Consider the following 20,738-nt stretch of genomic DNA (forward strand, 5'->3'; position numbering starts at 1 on the left):
GATCATACATCTACTCAGAAATCTAGGCAAAAGTAATTTTGTTGAGCAAAAGAGGTTGGCAAGAGGCTTTCTTTGCTAATAAGTGTACCTTCTATTCTATACATTTCTTTGAAAACACTGTAAATAACATTTGGAATGACCGATGAATTTGCTGCCTTCTAGCATTGTCCTGTCACTGATTCATAAATGCAAGGGGGTTTCTTATCTCAGCGAGCTCTTGCAGCCAAGGGCATTTAGATGAACGGGAACTGTGGAATTACATACCGCTCTTATTTTTCCCACCTTTCAACCTTACATGTCAGAAATGGATAACACTCTGCTGTTTCTTGTGTGAGGAAACCATACATGAGATCCATTGCCTGAAACCTAAAGTACTTTCCCTTTTTTAAAGTAGAAGAGCAGTAATACTCTGGACTTGCCACTGTGCCATTCCTCTTAAGAAACATATGTGTTCAGTGTGTGCATTTAAGAAAGGGGTTTAGTCCAACACTGCCACAAGTGTGCAAAAGCACTCCAGTGGTAGCACAAAGATGGCAAGAGAAAAATCAGTTTTAAATCAGTTTGTCATGTAATGGTTTAAAGAGCCTTCCTTTTTTGTTGGATTTTTTTAAACTGACAGGTTCAAGGCTGGTAAACTGGCAGGTGGCAGTGATGATGGCTTCAGTCAAAGACAAGCATCATACTCTCCTTCTTTTCAGAAGGAGTTAAGTATTGCACAGAATCAATGCCTTCTTTAATAGTATTGTAAGCATGATGTTCTGTTTTTTAAAGTCAATGGCGATGCTCTAATACTTTTCAGTCCAGAAAAAAAACCTGTGAGTTTTTAAATATATCATGCTGCAGTAGTTCCCGCAGCACAGGGTGCCATAAAACCAAAGGAAGAAATGACAACTTCTAGAGAAAATCCAGATTTATTTTTTCTACTGCTTGTTTTGAACATGTTCTAATATTTTCTTGGCAGCTAGTGGCTTAAGATTGTAGTGCTTTTAAGGTTATTTATTAACTGATCAGAATCAGAACTGGGACTGGACCTGGTTGCTCCTTTTCTTGGAAAGAGTCCTAAATGAAAGTTGTTCCACTTCCAGGAGAAATACCTCCTGCACTTGGAATGCTAGAGTTGGAAAGTGTCCTTCAGAGGAGGCAAGGAATTACCCCAGAAAGCTAGTGTCTCTTCCCCATGTTTTTGGTAGTATCAGTTTATATGAAAAAGAAGAGGAGCTATTTATGCAGCTTATTAGAGTTTATTTACCCAGCAGATAAAATAATGTTGGGAGTTTTTAATTTTTGGAAGTGTAAACTATTACATGAAAGTTAAATCAGTACTGTTTACACATCATTTATTTGTAACCATCCCCTACTTGTTCCTGCCTCTTTGTGCTGTTTTGCATCCTTTGGCTTGTTTTGTATGTCAAGTCCATTCTATGAGCAATTAGGCTTTGAAACCAGCTTGCATGGACGTTACTTTGATAGTCACCGTTTCAGTTGTTGTAATTTCAATTTATCTGTCAGTTGGCTTTATCACCTTTTGCTTTGAAGCAAGATCATATCTCTGTGGCTTCTAAGACTCCTTGAATTTTTTTTCTACAGGAATGGAATAACAAACTGCCGGATGCGGACGGAAAGTGAACAGTCCTGTGGCTCTCCAGTTGTTAGCGGTGACCCAAAGGAGGATCACAACTACAGCAGTGCCAAATCTTCCAACCACAGGAGCACATCACCTGCTAGTGACTCCGTTTCCTCTTCCTCTGCTGACGACCAGTATGAATTTGCAACTAAAGGTAGCCAAGACAGCAGTGAAGGAAGTGAAGTTAGCTTCCAGAGCCACGAGAGCCATAGTGAAACAGAAGAGGAGGACAAAAAGCAAAGTCGGAAGGAGACCAAGGATTCTTTAGCTGACAGTGGATATGCATCCCAGCACAAGAAAAGGCAACATTTAATGAAGGCAAAAAAAGTACCAAGTGACACACTGCCTCTTAAAAAGAGACGTACAGAAAAGCCCCCTGAGAGTGACGATGAGGAGATGAAAGAAGCAGCAGGATCACTCCTGCATTTAGCAGGAATTCGATCCTGTTTGAACAACATCACCAATCGGACGGCAAAGGGGCAGAAAGAGCAAAAGGAAACCACAAAAAATTAGAACAAATCAATGATTTGTTTGAACTTACAAAGTTTTGTTTCAGCACGTCAGGTGAATTCTAATGATTTGTGGCAATATCAGAAATTTTTTCCTTTTTTGTTTTTCTTCTATTTCTTTTTGTTTTGTTTCTTTGGGGTTTTTTTTTCTTTTTTTTGACCCTTAAGATTTTTATTTTTAAAGGAGATCGAAGCCATAGAACTCATACTGACACTCAGCTAATTTACAAAAGCTTTTCATTTTTGAAGACAAAAAGTTAACAAAAAAAGAAAGCCAAAATCGCCATTGCTTTCTCCAGTTTGTCAAAAATGCATGGTTGAATACGCAGTGATATCAACATTAATGTGATGGGAGTAAAATTGGGCACTTGGAAATCCCTCTTATAGCAGAAGAGCTGTGCATAATTTAGTATTCATTCAGGCCTGGCCCTTAAGAATTTTTTTTATGGCCTTACAATTGGGTTAGAAGTGAATGTGAATAAAGAGATTTGTGGGAAAGAGGAGGCGCGTACTTCTCAACCAAGAACCATCTAGTGGCACTTGGATATGTTGTGCCATACAAGTCTTTGGACAGCCACTGGTGGCAACTGTGCAAGCAGCAATGCACTTCTAGTGTGTCACGTATTCTATGTGGCTCATAAATGTGAAGACTGATAACTCTTAAGTTTGAGGAAATTTAAACTATGTATGCAATGGGTTTCAGTGAAATAATGAAATGGGAGGGGGGTCACTGTTAGTAGCATCGTTAACCATTGAACTCTGTCTTCTATATTAAATTGAAAGAATGTTCAAAAAGCCATAAGCCTGAAGATTGGCACTGCGTGCAAAAAGTAATAGTAATAGGGAAAAACAAACTATGTCTTCTAAACTGCCTGAGTGAAAAGCAATCAAGTCTAAGAAATTACAGTAGATACAATGTGCATCAGAATCTTTCTCTGTGGATCACATCCTTGATCTAACTGGGGAAACAAAGCTACAAAACCTGCCATTAGTAGTATTCTGTATTTAAAAATAGAAGGAAAGCATACTGGTGAACAGTAAAATTCAGAAGTTCAACAAAAGAGCTCCTACACTGCCCTCAGAAATGAGTATGCAGTGACCATCAGTCAGGATTCATCTGTGCAAAAATACAACAAATTTCCAGATTCAACCAGCATAGCCAGCAGAAGAAATTTGATCCACATTGCATGGATTCTTTAGGGAACGGGGAAAAACAAAAAAGCAAACGATTTTTTTTATTCAAAGATGACAAAGTTCTTGTAAGGTAAATAATGTATTTAGCATGAAGCATGAATTATTTTCATATAAATATAGAAAATAGAGAAAAAGGCTATGCCTCTAATTTTTAAGCCCTTAGGCTTAGAGTTTGGTTTTGGGGTTGTTTTTTTTTATTTTGTTTTTGTTTTTGTTTTGGTTCTTTTTTGTTGTTGTTGGGGTTTTTTTGAAGCAGGTGTTTAAGGTTTAACCTTCTTCAGGGACAAACACTGACTGTTGGGGAACTTACTCTGCAATATTAAAAAATAAAATCTTCATGCTCTGGTAGGGCTTGGATGGTTGAATTATACTGCCTTGTCTGCACATTCAGCCCCCCTCTCCCTACTTCTGTTTAAAAAAAGAAAAAAAAAAGAAAAAAGTAAAAGTGTGTCCTTTCTTCGTCTGTACATGTGTAACATGACGCAATAATCTGAGGGCAAATTTAGTAGTGAGTGTGTATGACAGAATCAAGAGAATAATGGGAGGTTAATTGAGGAAAACTCTCTGATTTGATTCAGGAATAAGTAGACAAGAAAATAGCTTTGCTAATTTGCCATGAAAAAATGAAGTTAGTTAAGAGCCTTATGGAGGTGTCCGGATAAAAACCAGTGTTACAGAGAGTGTAATTCAGGTACAGTGCTACTCTCCTGGTAAGGATAACTATGAGACTGAAAATCACTACAGCAGAGAGAAGCTGTGAAATAAACAGAACAGTCTCTCTCACCTGGATTCTTGCATTTGGCATGAAAAATTCTACACTTAGAATATTCTAGAGGCAAAAAGAAAATCCCAAGAATCAACCACTTAAGAGAACAAAGTGGTTGGTTTCTTAAAGCGTATAGGTTTAGATTTATCACTAACAGCTGTTTCAGGCAGCAGTTTCACCAAGATGGATCTAGTTTATGAAGAGTGAGTTTAAAAAGGGTTTGACTTCCTACTCAGTGCAGTGAGCTAGAAGTTATATTTGGAGATGCCTGTGATGTGTGTGTTCAGTTAGGAGGTGGAAGGACTGGAGGGCAGGCTGGTCTGGACCTGGTTCTGTGCTCCACAAGCATTTTGTAAAGAACAGGGCAGCACGGCAAAAGAGTGCTTCTCCTCCCATCTCAGCCAGCATGTCCTGGGATCTAGGAGCTGCCTGACAGCTGCCAGAGCTCAGCACAACTGCCAGCTTTGGAAATAAGGAAGGAGAGAGCCGTGGATAGTGCAAGAAACAGCCTTGTTCCTCTCAAGTTTGCAGAGGCCGATGCATGCAGGGTTTATTCCCAGCATTAGTTAAGTCAGGAGTACATAGATACTAACTTTTGTTGGCTGCCTGCAGCCCTTGAGATAATGTTGGGGAAAACAGGAAGGACCAGTCCCTTGGCCAAGTAGCACAGAGATGAATGAGCCGTAACGTTTCCCTTGTCAGACTGGGATCATCAGCTTCTTCCCAGGTCCATGCTCTCTACAGCCAAAGTCTACAGGCAGTGAACCACACAACCCTGTACAAGAGAACTTGTTCTTCATCTTCTACAGACTTTTGGGAGAGTCATTTGAAATAGAAAATACTACAGTATCACTTTGCCACCACCTTTGCTCATTAACGCATAGTTGTCTCAGTTCAGGAGTGGCTTAATACTATCAAAAAACAGCACTGAAGAATCGAGTGGCAGAAAATACAAGCCATGGCTCAGCATCTCTGTCCTCCAGGGAAAGCTACGTGTTTGTGTGCCAGTGGCCAGATTTCTGTCCACAACCCTAATTCCAGAGCAACTTCTCTGATTGCAGTGTGTCAGTGCAAATGAGATCAGTATCTGCTGAACAACAAGTACCATTCATTAATGTGGACTCTTGGTGGCTAAATATATAATTACCACTAGTATTACTCATCTTAGAAAACAGTCATTTTGCATAAATATCTAATTAGGCAAGTTATCTTTATACAGATATATATATAGATATATATATATAACACCTATCTAAGACTTCAACAACTCCTCTATATACTTGCTGGTAAACCTAAAATGTTGGCAAGCATCTATTTTCATGTAAAATTTGTTTCTCCTAGTCTGATCTGCTAGGAAGGTATTCTTTGGTAGGATTTTACGAAGTTATGTTCAGGAACCAGCAGTTTAGGCTGCCATCAATGGATTATTTCTGGTCTTTAAAAACAACTTGTCCTTATTGATGCTTACTCTGACTGTTGATGAGAACTACATAATTTGGATTTTATAAAATATTTAGGAGTCACCTTTTAAACCATATTTGTGCCTGGCTGACAGTGGCAACTTTGTCAGAACTGGTTCTACTCCATCAGAGAAGTTCTCTCTTTTTTTTGTAAGAACTGAAATTGATTTGTTTTCCAAGAAATACAATGTCGGCTTTTAATGGAGTTGTCTTTACTTCAAGTGAATGATGTCAAAACGGAGTGGTAATTGCACTGTATTACAAACTCTCTCACTTGCCAGATATGAGGTGGTGTGGTTTTGCTTGTTGGCTTTCCTTTTAAGCCATTTTGGGGTGAGAAGTTGTCAAATCTCTAACTTTCCATTCTTCTCACTCTATCAGTATTGCCAAATTAATGTTTCTCCAAGACAGGTGGGGGCTAGGTCAGCAAGTATTCAGTGGCAAGTTTCACATAGGCATGAATTGTAAGGGTTGCTGGACTTCATGGCAGGTTCCTTTGGAATATGCCTTTTGCAGCAAGAAGCTCTTGCAGGCCAGAGCTAATGCCATAAGCAGATTTCACCGGCGTCTCCAGGGAGGTGAAATCTGCTGATCATGCTTGCATTCTGCAAGCAGCTGGATGTCCTACTGCATTTTGGTGCAGATTCTCCTTGCGTTTAAAAATGCAAGCACAGGTCCTGAACAGCTTAAATGTATCACCCCATAGCTGTTTCTGAAAGCAGTCTGCTGCTGATCTTCTCCTGGCAAAACTGGCAGTAGTTCTACAAAGATCACAGGGCTTTCCAGCTGAAAAGCCAATGTGGGAGCGAGGAGGTGTGCCCTGTAGGACTAGAGAACTGTCCTGAGACTCTTCTCTCCAGCAATTAAGTTGAGGTTCATATTCTGGTTCCTCTCATACCTTAACAGGAGAAGGGAATCCCAGAGGAGATACACTCGCTGCTAGTGTTCAGCTGAATTACTGTCTACCTGTGGAAAAGATACAGAAAAAAGCTGGAGGCTGCATTCTTCACTGGAGTGAGGTAGAGATACATCAACATATTTTAGCAGAGAATGAAATCCTAAATTGTACACCAAATGGCACCACAGATAAAATTACCAAAACAACACTTTGTCCTGGTTTCTTGGTAGTGGTAACTTACTTTCACTGAGATTTTAGCTCCGATCCCAATCCATATAAAGAGGTAGATGACAGAATCATAAAATATGCTGAGTTGGAAAGGACCCATCCGACTCCTGGCCCTGCACAGAACACCCCAAGAATCACACCATTTGCCTGAGAGTGCACAATCTGAGGTTTTCTGGAACTTGAAGGTGTCTGGTCTGCTTTGCAGTCAGTGGAGCTATAGACACCCAAGTGCTCCTGGAAGCCTTTACAGTTTCACTACTACTATTATTACTGTTATTACAATTTTTGTCTTAATCTGACCCTAGGCATTTTTGAAAACATTACTCTCCTGTGCTCCAAGATCAAAATAAAACTACTGATAGAATGCATTTCCAATGCAATTTACTTCACTTCATGGAGAATGCAAACCCAGCTCCTTTGGGCACATCACTACTGCCTGAATAGCTCATTGGCATATTTTATAGGAAATATTTTGAAACATTTTCTTGACTTTGCCACCAAAAGAGCATTCGAACCATGCGTCCTCCTGATGGTAACAGAGTATCAGTGTTGACCGTCTGACCAGTTAAGTTTTAGTAGTGTTCTTCACAGCCCTCCAGTAATATATCAAACACTGTTATGCACATAATGCAGCACTGTGATCTAATTTAAATAATACTTTTTTATTATTTATACTCCTCTATGTAATATACATCAACACTTTGCTATATAACCTAAGTGATAACCCTCTTCTTAGTTACCTGCCAAACTCTGAATTTCTGTTTGGTTTATATTGCAATTAGCACAGTTACCAAGTTGTAATAATGTCTCTTTTCCTTTGAAATGGGATGTGTAAGTCAAACAATACATTTTGTGTGTTTCTGTTTTGAGATGAAGTTTATAAGGATTTACACACAACATTCGGTGTTCTGTATAAATCTGCATACATTTGTAAATTCATCTGTTAATCCCCTTTTATTTAGAAAGTTTTAATTGATGGTGGTTTATTAGGGGTTTTTATTTTTGCATTTTTATTTTTAGTACTGGTTATTCTTGAATTAAGCAGAGACTTGTCAGCTGGGTTGCTTTATCTTTGATCATGTACATGACCTTATAATTCTTCCACAGTTCAGCAAACAAGTACTAGCTTCACTGACCAAAAAAAAAGTCTCGACCTAATGTGTCTATGGTGCTGTATTTTGCTGGTATACATTTAAAACCAGAAATGATTTAAAGGTCACTTTTGAGTTATTCTAATAAGTAGCCTTTCCTGGTTTGGGGAGTTTGGGTTTTGTTTTAGCATTGAAAACAAGGTATATTTATCTGAAGCTATGTAATGGTTTTTCTACTGTATCACATTTCCTTTTGCAAAGAGGGGAATATTGACGTGATGTAACATCCTTTCACAGTCAGTGGAAGGGGGTTTTGTTTCACTTTTTTAGTTTCAGTGGATTTCGTTAGGCTTTGGATCAGGCCAGCAGTTACAGGAGCTCATCATCTGAGGGTTTAAGGGATAAATGACAGCTTGTGCTGGCCTTCAGTGCTAGAAGGGATTTTACCGAATACTAAAACTACATGCTGGACTCTGGAATGGCTGACAATCTAGAAATGGGAATCTTTTTCATTTGTTTACTCTGGCCTGAAATCCTAAGACCTTCTTTTTTTTTGTTTGGATGACATTGAACTTGAGTACATTTTTAAGTTACTAGAGCATTGTACATTTTCGGAGTATGTGTGTGAGACAGCAATTGAAAGTCATACCTGTATCTGATAACCAGTTCCATGCCTGCATCATTCACACTCACTACTTAAAACTGCCATGATGTAAAATGTTGGGGGGAATGATTTGTGTGTGTATGAAAAGCATTATGAACTTGTACATTTTTTTATACTCTGATCTGTAATTTCTGAAGTATTTTGTTTTACAGAAAAAGTGATAAAGCAATCAAAAGACCAAGAGATTTAGTATCAATGCTTAAGGGTCACAGGACCTTAACTGGCCAATAAGTTAATTTAGTACAGTGATAAGCCAATTTTTTTTCCTGTACTTGGTGTCTGAAACTGCCAATTTCATCAATATTAAAATACGAACTGTGATGGGGAATGAACAGTGATGTTAAGTTGTATTTGTGTTTACCTAAATGAGCAGTCCGAAGGCAAGTGCAATCAGCTGATCTTTAGGAAATATGAAATGGTTGATTTAGAGGCATACTTGCATTTTACATTTTCTTGATGTGTAATCATATTGCCAAAGACAAACTATTTCATCAATTATTATTGTAAATAACACTTTCCCAAAACCTACCATAAAGTTTCTGTGATGTATTGTCTTCCAGTTGCAATAAAAATTACTGAGTTGCATCAATTGAAGAAGTGTATTTCTCTGAATATTGGTTTCAGAATATGCCCACATAGTAAGATGGAACAACGGTGGTTGTTTTGGTTTGGGGTTTTTTAACAAATTAATTCCTTCATTATTAAGTAGTTCTGGCCCTTGTGGGATGTTGCCTGTATCTTCACTGCTGTAGATACCAGCTCATGTTAATTTCCTGTCATGTGCAAATGGCTAGACAAATTAAACTATGTTAAGTTAGGGTCTGATCTTCCTTTCTCATCAGTTTTGCAGCCCAGAAACAAAGCTGAATTCATTGGGAATTGTTGGGGTATTTTTTGGGGTTTTTTTTTTAGTTAGCAACAATCAGAAGAGATCCAGTAATAAAATGTCTAATGGCATATATATAACATCCTGAAAAACATAGCTTTGTAATCTGTGCATCAATCCTCCCACCTAAGTCTAGAGCTGAAGAAAACAGTGCAAAAGGGATTCTCTTCAGAGAATGAGTAATAGGGGGTATAAAAAATTGTAATGGTCTCATAGCTTTCTCCAGTTAAACTGAATAGTAAAGCCTTATAAATCACACCATTCCTCAGACCCTGTCTTTTGAAAGTGTTCTGTTAACAGCCCTAAATATCTGTAGGTTAACTTTGAAAAGGATTGAGAAGAAAGAAAGTTGCCCAGTTCTTCCATCGAACTTTCTCACAGCTGGTTTGAAACGCTGCTGAAGCAGAGGAGTGTGGTTTCTCAGCCATGTAATGAGAATGTATGGCTGCTGAAGCTGGCACTCTGCTGACCTTAGAGTGTCCCCCTCTCGTCTTGATGCCGTCCAGAGTGGTTGGTATGGGAGACTACTGCACTAGGCTTCTGAGGGACAAGATCTATGTAAACAGGTCCTGGGAGAAAGTGGGGCAGAAGCAGCAAATGTCTGAGACATACGCAAAAGAGCATAAAAGTGCCCAGGCTCAATATCTGTCCAGGCAATTGCTACTTCCATGTATTGCCTGGAAAAGTTTGTTTGTAACCTATCTTTGGTGCCCACTGCTGCTGCAATTGAACAAGGAGAGAACACACTTGGCCAAGGAGATGAGATGAGATGAGAGTAGACTGATGAGAAGGCAAAACCACTTAACTGTGCTCTGAACCGTTTCCTCTAATGGATCCCCCCTCCCATCTGCCGCCTGTTAGGCAAGGATCACACAGCAGTCAGTGGATGGATCCGCAGTGATGTGTGTAGAGGAGCAGGGAGACCCTGCAGTCTCCACAGAACATGTACAAGCCAGTGAGCTTGCCAAGAGGCTGGTCATAGGCTTGTTTCAGCGTAGGGCATTGCAGAAGGGTCTTAAGCCATTTAGCTCAGGCATTCTATCAGAGCTGCTCTGAATGCCCGCTGTGCTGCCAACTTCAACTGCAATTTACCTGGTATGGGCAAAACAGTTCAAGTGGTGAGTTTTACTTCATTGCCAATTAATACATGCTTCTGATCATTCATTTAGGTATTTAGAAAGGTGATAGACAACCAAACACTATATAAACACCTGTCCTACCTCCTCTCCAGACTCAACACCCTTATTTGCACCATGGATTGTGCTTGATTTGCCAAAATGCCTCTGGCAAGCCCCTGTGCAGCATGGGCAGGTGAGGTGATTTATGTACCAGCTCTTCCTGCTGCCCTTTCTTCAGGGGAGTCCCTGCTCCAGCATGCGCTGCCTGCAGCCACTCCAGGAATTCCTGCCCTGGCGTGGGTTCCTCAGGGGCACACAGATCCCTTTCTGATCTCACGTGGGTCTCCTGCAGACCTCCGTGTGCCAGTTCCTTTGTAAAATACATCTGAGGAGGAGCACTCCCCACCCCTCTGACTGCCTACAGCAGTGGCACCCAGTGGCTTGGTCTCTCCTTTTTGTTGACCTCGGTTCAGCCCTCGGTGGGCTGAAACCAGCTGTGACCCACTCCTGGCCAGCTGCCACCCCTGTGCTGAAAGCTCATCTCCCCTGGTCACTGCAGCACCTCGGTCCCTCAGCACCTCAGCCATGGTGGTGTTCAGCCTGCTCAGGGCCTGCCCTGGCCCTGAGGAACATACAGGGGCAGGTGCCAGGGCTGCACTCTGGGAGTGCCCTCGGGGGCTGCATGGGCAGAAGAAGAGCACCAGCACACCCCCGTGGCTGAGGCACCCACCCTGGGTATGGGCACCCGGCTGCCTCTGTCCTCCCAGCCCTCACATGTCTTCCCTTTAGCAGTCCATAGGCAGAATGGGAGGGCAGAGCTCCTGCCCCTCCTCACCACGTAGAAATAGAGGGGGTTGTGTAAGTGTGTAACATGGGGCATATGAGGCCTATGAGCTTTACACTGCAAATTTGGGCTATAGAAGCCCAAACAGCCCAGGCAGCACAGGCCAGCTGCTTTCCACTGAGACTGTGGATCTAACGCATGGCCCCATCCAGAGACATCCCTGCATTCTCGCTGAAGTTCAGCAGCTGCGTGGCCAGCAGTGTGAGCCCCAGGGACACAAATAAACAAGAAGACCAAGCCCAGGGCACTCAAGGGAAACATGGGCCCCCAGGCTCACCTGCCTTGCTTGCAAGGGCAGGTGCTTCATGGGTGTCTTGCACAAAATGGTTACACACAAAATGCCCACATTCGTGTGGCCTCCATGTCAAATTCCTGTCTTCACACAACAGCATCTGGTACTATAGACTCCCTTGTGAAGAGGTGGCATTAGCCCCTTCTGTTGGCAGAATGCACACTGACTGGGGATGTTGCCTAGAAAGAAAAAAAGAGAATGTAAATAATGACAAAAGGCTTTGTTCTCTGTGCTCCAGATCCTGTTATGCCAGGAAATGAAATAACAATTGATTCTGTGATGTCTGCTTCTTAAAGAAATATTATAAAAGAATAAACCTTCAGCTTTAACACAGTGCAATGCTTCGAGTGGACACATTCAATCCATGTAAGATAATTAAAGGGTTTTTAAACTTCATCATAAAGTAGAGATGATTAACAATAGTGGGAAACTTTATGGATAACACTCTACAGCAAACATCTGTCAGACTTAATAACAAGCATACACTCTGCTTTTCATCTTATACTGTTTGACATAATTTTTATTGGCTATAAATCTGCAGGGTTTGTTTATATTTCTATTTGCATTAGGATTGGTTGCCACTTTATATTTGATCAGCAGAGCTGCTATTCACTGTGGCGTAAGGACTCAAATAATGATTGTGTATATATAGCAAACTGAGCATTACAGTGCAGGAGACTGTAAACAAAATTTCAAAATCTCTGCTTATCATCACAAGCAATGTTCTCTCCAGGTCTTTAATGACAATCAATTTCAAGAGGCTTTTCCCAAATAACTGTCATTGAAAACAACAGCATATTTTTTGTTAGCTTGGTCCTGAAATGCAGCATCTTCCTGCTGCTGAGATACAACTTCTCCTTATCTGTCTGTTTTCAATCAGTTAGACAATACACAAAGGTAACCCACATTTTACTTTTCCTGCTTTTTTTAATGAGCGGTAGTACATCAACAAATAGGAGGAAAACAGTCCTGGTAGGTGCACCATAGAAGGCAAAAGCTGTGCATCGGGGACACCCTGTAAAATGGCTATGTGTTGTGGGATGATGCAGCAGATCCCTCCTGAGCTGACATTTCCGTATGTACAAATCCAGTCTTAAAAAATAAATGGCTTCTTGGCAAAATATGATAGAAAAAGTAGGATGAGTTAGAATGACAATGAAAAGGTTGATGACGTGGCTGCTTTACCCTTAATTAGGGCAGGCAGAGCAACCTTTTAAAATAGTACAGTCTCCTCTCCTTCCTTTGCAGCTTTGTTTTTTCATCTCTAAAACACGGATCATTCTGTGATGCAGGGACCTGGTTTTAATCATCGTCTTACATAATCTCTGCAATCATAGTAAAGAGCAGTGCTGTTCAGTGATTTTAAAAATAGCTTTATTCAGCTATCAGCCTACTAATTAATACACTTGCTTATTCCAACCTAGTTCATTCACCATCTCAGTTACAGAAGCCACACTACCTGGAGTGTAATCAAATACAACTGGCTTTGCCTGTTACACCACTGTAAGAAGCAGATCATCCATCAGGAGAGCCACAGCTCCTGCTCCTTGTGGTCAGTGCCTGCTGTCTGCTCCTGGCATGGCAGTGAGGAGCCATGCTGCAGTGAGATCTAGTGGGTGATCCACCATGCCAAAACAAATGGATTTGGGGAATATTGCTTACAAGGCTGCAAACAGCATTCAGTCAGCCATTTTGGGCTTTGCAAGCAAGGTAGGGGGAAAGGGAAAAAAAGGCAAAGGAAACAAAAGCTCTTTTTCTCTGCTGAGAAGGAAGAGATGACAGCATGGGAGGTTCCTGGTGCTACCTGAGGCATAAAGGAGCTGCACGTAGGGAAAGGACTGGGGAGAATCCTTCTGATAAGCAAGTGCTCAGCATCTGATGTAGGAAGTCAATGTGGTTTTGTCTCTGTTAGCACTTTTTCTTTTATGAGGTGCTTCTCCCTCAGCACCTTTTAAAGTGTTTTACCCACTGTAGAGCATTGTGGCTGCCTGTTCTGTGCCACAGCTCCTGCTGTCCCAGCACCGTGTCTGCTCCTCACCATGTGCCCAACCGCCCCATGTGACTTCTGCGCCCAGGTACCAAGCTTAAATGACACTAAAAAACTGCCTGGAGGGCTTTACGGAACCTCAGGCTAAAGGCCATTACCTCTGTGGGCTGGATGGAGGACTTGAATGACCTGGGAGAGAATTAGCAACCGGGTACCAGGTACCATATTAGCATATACCTCTCCTGCTGAAAAGTCATGTTTCTGTCCTCCTTTCTTCTTCCTCACTATCCTGCTTTGCTTCCTTTTGGGCAATCCTAGGTGCTGGCAGACCGGCTGCTCTAAACAAAAAATCTGGGTACTAAGGACCTTTCACCATTTTTGTTATCTCTGTTTTAAAAACAGCCATATGCAAACAGATTCCACTGACTTAACCCAGCACCATCTGAAGCAGCTCTCACCTTACACAAGTGTTGCGTTTGCTCTCATAAACTAGAGAGTAAACAAATGTGAGATCAGGGTGCTGCTGAGATTAGGTGAACTAGAAGCCTAATTGTTTGGGCATTTAGTACTCCCACGCTGACAGGAGCTGTTTGCTTGCCCTGCTGCTTTACCACTCCCTTCCAATGAGGCTGCAGTAAAATTAATAGTCTGTGACAATGTATCTTACTGGAAGCAAATCAGTCACCTCCATTGCTCTGGTAATATCATCTCCACAGACAGTGGTGTTTGCAGTGGCCAGAGGGACTGCATGGGGACCCCGCTCTGTAGGACGAGTCACTGCTGAGGACGCGCAGCTGGGCATGGCCAGCGAGCCAGGAGCAGCCAGGTGGTGTAGCCTGCTTTGGGTGGCCTGTGTGAGGGCTAAGTACCAGTGGCCACAAAAAAAGGATTAATTATTTTCAAAAGCTGGGAGATTTTTTATAATTTTTTTTTAAAAAACAATTCATCTTGAAACAGCCAAGCAATAACTTGTGCCTGGCTGTGTTTGCAAGGTAGAATTATAATACTTTTTTGTTCAGGGACAGAAGAAAAGATTATTTGGCAGACATAGCTTGTATCCCTTCAAGTGCCTCCAGTTGTTTATTCACGCAGACTGTAAATGCCACTAAAATACATGAGAGCTTGCTATGAGGACAACTGTCCGATGTGCATATAAATAAAAAGACAAACATGTTTCATTTTCTACAGAAGACATGTTACTTTAACATACAGATTTTGAGGCAAAATGAGAAGCTTGAAAGTGGCTGCCGAAGGAAAGGGTGGGTTGCCAGAAGGATTAGCCCCTTAGAAGTTTTGCTTACTGAGGCATGGCCAGGGTTTGCCAGAGAAGACTTAGCCCATTCCTAATGTTGAGGTTAGGGTTAGGAGGGAGACAAAGCCTGGAGCCTCAGCCCAACTCAGGCTGCCAAAGGGAAGGGGTTTGTTGCCAAGACAGAAATTTTTCTTGCGAGCAAGCATCAGAATTTTGGGGCAAAGGCTCCGTCCACCCCTGCATAGGGAGTTGAACAGAGCTGGAGCTGCAGCATGAGCAGGGATGCAAAGGGGCTGCCAGGGGACAGGATAATAAGCTGAGAGGGTCTTGCACTGACAACTTTTTTACATGGGCCAGTGTGTTTTGTTTGCATCTCCTTACCAGTCAATCCTACCAGATTGCTGGGTTTCATCTCCTCAGTCTGCTGCTGATGTATGAACTCATGAAAAGGACCCCATTCCCAATCCCTAAATTATCCAAGACATCTCACTGCCTGTCGGTCTTTCAATTTGAACTTTCAAACTGCACATTTTTGTCTCATTCTCTGACTGTCACAAAAGCAAATACTGTGTGAATTTATTGTAAAAAATCATTCATTTAAAAAATACACAGCTCATCTGACTGAGTCTTAGTCATCTCTGGCAATAGAGGCTTTTGTTTTCTCCTGTACTGGAACTCTGTAACCCAGAGTCCAGATGTGGAAGTTAGTTGCACGTCAGAGAAGTGTGGGGAGACGGTGCTGGTGAGGAAAACCTTCAGCCTCTCAGAGATAATGCCACTCAAGCTGTGGGGAGGACAAAAGACTGCTTGGTGGGACCCCTGGCTGTGGGTACCCAAGGTGGTTGGTGCCAAATGAACGTCAGCACATCCCAGCTGTGCAGTGGTGGATACTTCAGGGCAAAATCCTTTTCAAACATAAAGGTCTCCTGGCACACTCATTTCGTTCTCTTTGTGGCCTTTCTGGCATAGGAAGTGTTTATTTCCATGACATGAGCAAACACCAGCTCCAAACTGAGGTTCTTGCTGAAATAAAAATGCAAATGTTTGTCTTGCACAATCAGATTAATGTCAGGGCACCTTAATGGGCCTGACCAGCCTCATCTGGGGTCTCCACCTACACACCTGCCTGTGGACTCAGGAGCCCCAGCTCAACTGAGCCCTGGGCTGTCAATCTGTGTCTGAGTGACGCTACAGCAGTATCATTCTCTAGCTCAGGCAGAGCTGTGCCTGTTCCTGCCCAAGGATCTGTTGATCCAGACCCTGACCAGCAGACTGACTTCCCAGCTTGACCACAGACCTGCCTCGTCACTGGGGACCTGCGCAGCAATCACTGTGCTGTGTCCAGCCCTGGTTACCTCACTGAACTTGACTCTGATCTACTGATTGGCTTCCCAGAAAGATTTTGGAGCTGCCTTATAACCACAGTGTTGCCTTATAAGATCTGAATTCTTGGTAGAATCTACAGGTTTGCCTTGCTCACCTTGCTCAGGTACTGTGGGGCTGGGCGCTGGCTGGAGAGGTCCCTGACTCGTGGGGAGCTGATTGCCTTCATGGCACCGAGTTGGGACCAGGCTTTCTTAGCAAGCTACAGGACTTGCAGATGGGGCATGCTGTGCTCTGAAGGTAGCACACAATTTGCTTGTCTGATCTGTTCAGTAGGCTGGAAAATATAAGTAATTCATTTAAATTGCTACTGAAAAAAAGTTGCCTAAATGTCTAATCAAGTCCAATTAGAAATCTAAATGGATTATGTTTTCCATCAGGATCCAAGCAGCCTGTTCCCACTCCCCAGTGCTGGTGTGGAAGCTGTGGTTTGGCACCCCGTAGCCTTGGAGGTGTGTAACCAATTTGGGAGGTAAAGCAAGAGGAAGCAGAACTGAACCTGTGCTCCCCCTATTACCTGTTTTACCTGTTCAATATTCATATTCTCAGGTGAGAAAGAAAAAAGCATGAGCTGATTGTATTTTTGGCATTTCTCAACTACGACCTACTGGTCAGGCTTAAGTTTTCTTAATTTTAGTACAAATAATTGTCATTTTGTCAATATTGGCCCACAGGTACAATGCTGGTAATCTTGCTGGAGATATTGCCATCCAGGTAACCAGACTGTCAGTCATGGTCCCATTGGAGACTGCAGCACAAATTAAAGTGACCAAAGAGCAGGGCTGCTCCTTTAATAATGCATGGCTGCAGGTATGTCCATTTACATTTGGTCATTTTTTACAATTTTAAACTAATAGAAGATTCAGTTACTTCTTTTCCATGCCTGTAATTTTCTTGTCAGTTCCCTGCTTCCCTTTTCTTTACACAGGCTATTCTGTACCACAGTGGCACATAATCTTTGCAGGCGCTCACAAACACATGGCAATGATTTTGCCCCTCTCACCCCATGCATGTTTTCTCATTTTGCCCTAATGAAGCATCTTCTGGGTGGGGTGCTGCAGATCCCATTAAATATGCTTCTGTATCAACACTGCTCCTAAGCAAAATATATTGATTGGTGAAGCTTTGGACCTACTTTAATCAAGTAATCTAAACAGGGCTTAAGCTTCAAAACCCTGGTGATGCTCCTAGCTTCAAAGCTTTTACTTACACTGAATTAATTTATCCTGGATGTTCTAATGCTCTCAGCAACCCTATAGATTATAATGTTAGAGGTTGCAATCATGGTTCTGATAATATTCCCTAAGCTTGAACTGTATTGATCATAATGTAAAGTCAGAAGCGGGAGTGGGGAACACAAGGAGAAAACCAAAAGATTTTATTTGAAGCAGGGGTGAATGTGTTCACCCCTCTAAGCAGGCTGCTGGGAAGGAGGTGTTAACAGCCCCAGAAGGTTTATTCTTTGGGGTCTTTTGACTGAAGATACATTCTGATATGGACTGAGGGTCAAGTGCTCATTTCCAGACTCCTTCTTGCATTATATTGTAGGTGTATCATGTCATAAATATAATTTGTAGTCAAAGGGAAGGTTAGTTTGGATTTCACATGTTGAACATCAGTACAAGTTACAGTATTAGTCTCAGCTATACCATGGTGAAAGGGAATAATGTTCTTCCCAATCCAAGCAAGAGCTAGAAACCATGATGTGCAGCTATCTGATGCTGAATTATGTGCACTAATGACACAATGGATGTGTGCTGAAGGCCTGATAGTGTTAGGTTAACAGGTACCTCAGTGATCTTAGGGGTCTTTTCCAACCTAAATGATCCTGTGATGCTAAGAACCTTCTCATCTTTACGAATCAACATGTTCATATTTGTAAGAACCAGCAGGGCTCTTCCATGCATCCTAGTGATGCACTGAACACCACAGGGAAGGGTCTAACCTGGTGTGTGCTGCAGTCTAAAGATGCCATTAAATTGGATTGGGTTTGCCTGGCATTAGTGAGACATGAAATGTGTTTAAACAAAACGTAGCTGCACCCACTCCAGTGTTGATGCAGGGTCCCTCTGGGTGGCAGGCATATAAGCCAGTGGCATCCAGCAGTTCTATTGGAAACACACAGGGCTGGCATCCTGTGCTCCTGTTGCCCATGGCAGAGGCCTGGTATGGTCTCTGGATAGCTCCACCCTGGCAGAGCCCTGCCTGATGAGGTCTGCAGAGAGGCTTGGCCACAGGGCAGAGTTATTGCCTGTCAGTGGAGGGTGGCAGAAAGCCCTCTCTAGGCAACTCCCAGAATTTCTTCAGAGGCCAGGCCCTGGCTCCTGCCTGTTTTCCAGAGATTATCTTGAAAACAGCATATTGGTGAACAAATTAAAATATTATTTAAAGCAATGATAACTTCTATGTTTTCATTAGGTAGTCAGGTAAAGGCTCATACTATTTTGAATAAAGACTATCTCCTGCTTTATGAATCTCAAAGACTATGAAGCGATTTCACACAGAGAGCTCTGATTACTACAGTAATAATTTCTTCTACCACCCTTTCAAACACTTATTAATAGAAAAATATCAGTTCAAACTGTCTTCACATCACACAGAAAATATCAGTGTTCACAGTGTGAACTTCAAAATCGTATCTGATTAGTTAATGTCAACAATTATTAGTGTACTGTCAATTCAAATTTCTACTGTCCTCCATTGATCTCAGTCTCCATATACAGTGCAGTGCACATCACTTAAAAAGTAACTTTCCTCACTGGCTAGGGATGACTTTCTGTCCTGCTGTCAACTGGTAGTAAGCAAAACAGGAAAATTTGGCACATTTTCCTGTGCATATTTCCTTGTGACAGGCTCCTCCCTTGCTGCTCAGCACCAGTGGGACAGCATCTTTAAGGATACAGAAAGTCATTCAAGAGGGGAGCTGGGAAGTGATAGCAAGGAGAGCCACTTGGTTTAGTTTCTTCTTCTCTCTTTTCATAAACCTTTAGGCACACACAGATGGCACTTTTCTATTTTTATCATGACAGCGATGACTGGTGCCTCCTATGAGAAAAGACACAAAAAAAAAAAGAAGCTAAAAGGTCAGTTGTAGTCTAGGTAGGATGGTGCTGCACTGATAGTGCTGCACCTGGTGTTTGGAAGGCATCAGAGCTTCTATACTATTTCTTTCTTTTAGTCTGCTAGTGTCAGGAATGATATTCCTCCAAGGGGAAAGGTAAGGCAGCCTCTGGCGCTTTGGCATTCCTTCTCTCAGTCCTAATTAAGCCTGAATGCTATTTACAATACTATTTAAATTCTAATTGACTGTATTGTGACCAACCTAAGCTTGCTCGGTTTTGCACCTAGGTTCCAGAATGGGTTGAATTACTTCATGGCCACTGTTTTCTGAACAGGGTTAATGTGGAATGTAGCTGCCAAAGCCATGAATGAGTGGAAGGGAGGGACTGACTTTTAGCTCTGCAAAATCCACCTCTCAGGTTCACAGGTACTGGAGAAGCCCAAGGAGCCTCAGTCCAGCTGATTAGTTTTGCTTAAGGTAATACAACCTTAGTCTTGAGTAAATGTGGATTCCTTGCACCTGTATCCGAATTTATGGTATGGCTTATTTCTATTTTATTTCCAAAACCCTCAGAAACTCTATATACAGAGTAGACATATGGACTCCTCATTTCTCTCCCCCTGTTTGTGCCTGCCTCCCCCCTCAGCAGTAATCCCTTTCTTTGCTGCACGCAGTAGAAAATGAGTGCGCCTGTACCTCCTGTGCGCTGCTGCCAGGCCATTTTACGTAAGCATCTTCTCTGCTCCCCGTGGCAGGACAGCGTGTCCTGCTGGAGCCAGTTGTTGTCTTTAATCTCTGAACGTAAACACACAGATTACATTCCATTCTGTCACCAGTGTGCACTGGGTAACAGGCATGCTGTCATGTCTGTGCTGCCTTCCCTGGGCTGTGCTACTGGCACCAGATCACTTGCCATCAATGATATATAGGCTGGGATAAGTCTTCCTTGCCCCCTCTTCCCAGGGCTTTGACACATCAGACTGCTCCATTCAACCCTCTACGGGAAGCTTTAGCATCATCCTCCTACTCATTCAGGGACATGGGGACATCACAATAGATGAGCTGGGCTCTCTGTGGCTTTGGTCTCTCCTTTGCCCTTAGAATTTTCCAGTGTTTGACCTTCATGGTAGCTCCCCCAGAGTTACCAAAGGGTGGAGAAGAGGTTTAAAATGGAACCCAGCTGTCACTGAAGTACTGCCTGGTCTGACTGGTCCAAACAGCTTAATGACAAAGAAACCAAAATGCCAGAAATGTCTCTCTTGGGCAATTGCTTCCCCCACCCTTGTTCTTCCACTAGCAGAGCTGTTTTTAAGACAAGAGGTAGAACTATGTAGCTTGAGATTAGTCAACAGCTGGACTCCATGCAATGTTTTCACTGCTAGGGGTAGGTGTGGGAGGGGCAGGTATGTACCCGCACAGACATAGGTGGGGGAATACAAGCTACAACCTGCTGAGTTGCCAAATGTTCCACTTGCCTGTAT

The 20,738-nt window shown here is 42.3% G+C and overlaps 1 protein-coding gene across 9 annotated transcripts in view; it reads left to right on the forward strand.

Annotated features, from left to right (window-relative positions):
• FOXN3 (forkhead box N3) overlaps positions 1-9,028 on the forward strand; it is a 212,444-nt gene extending 203,416 nt beyond the window's left edge. For all 9 annotated transcript variants that reach the window (XM_032113454.1, XM_032113453.1, XM_032113455.1 and 6 more), the window contains one exon: positions 1,588-9,028. In XM_032113454.1, the coding sequence (XP_031969345.1) occupies positions 1,588-2,137 (550 nt within the window). In that variant the 3' untranslated portion in view covers positions 2,138-9,028. The remainder of the gene's footprint in view (positions 1-1,587) is intronic.
• The last annotated feature ends 11,710 nt before the right edge of the window (positions 9,029-20,738 follow it).

Source organism: Corvus moneduloides, chromosome 6 (assembly GCF_009650955.1).
Source record: "Corvus moneduloides isolate bCorMon1 chromosome 6, bCorMon1.pri, whole genome shotgun sequence".
Classification (NCBI taxonomy): Eukaryota; Metazoa; Chordata; class Aves; order Passeriformes; family Corvidae; genus Corvus; species Corvus moneduloides.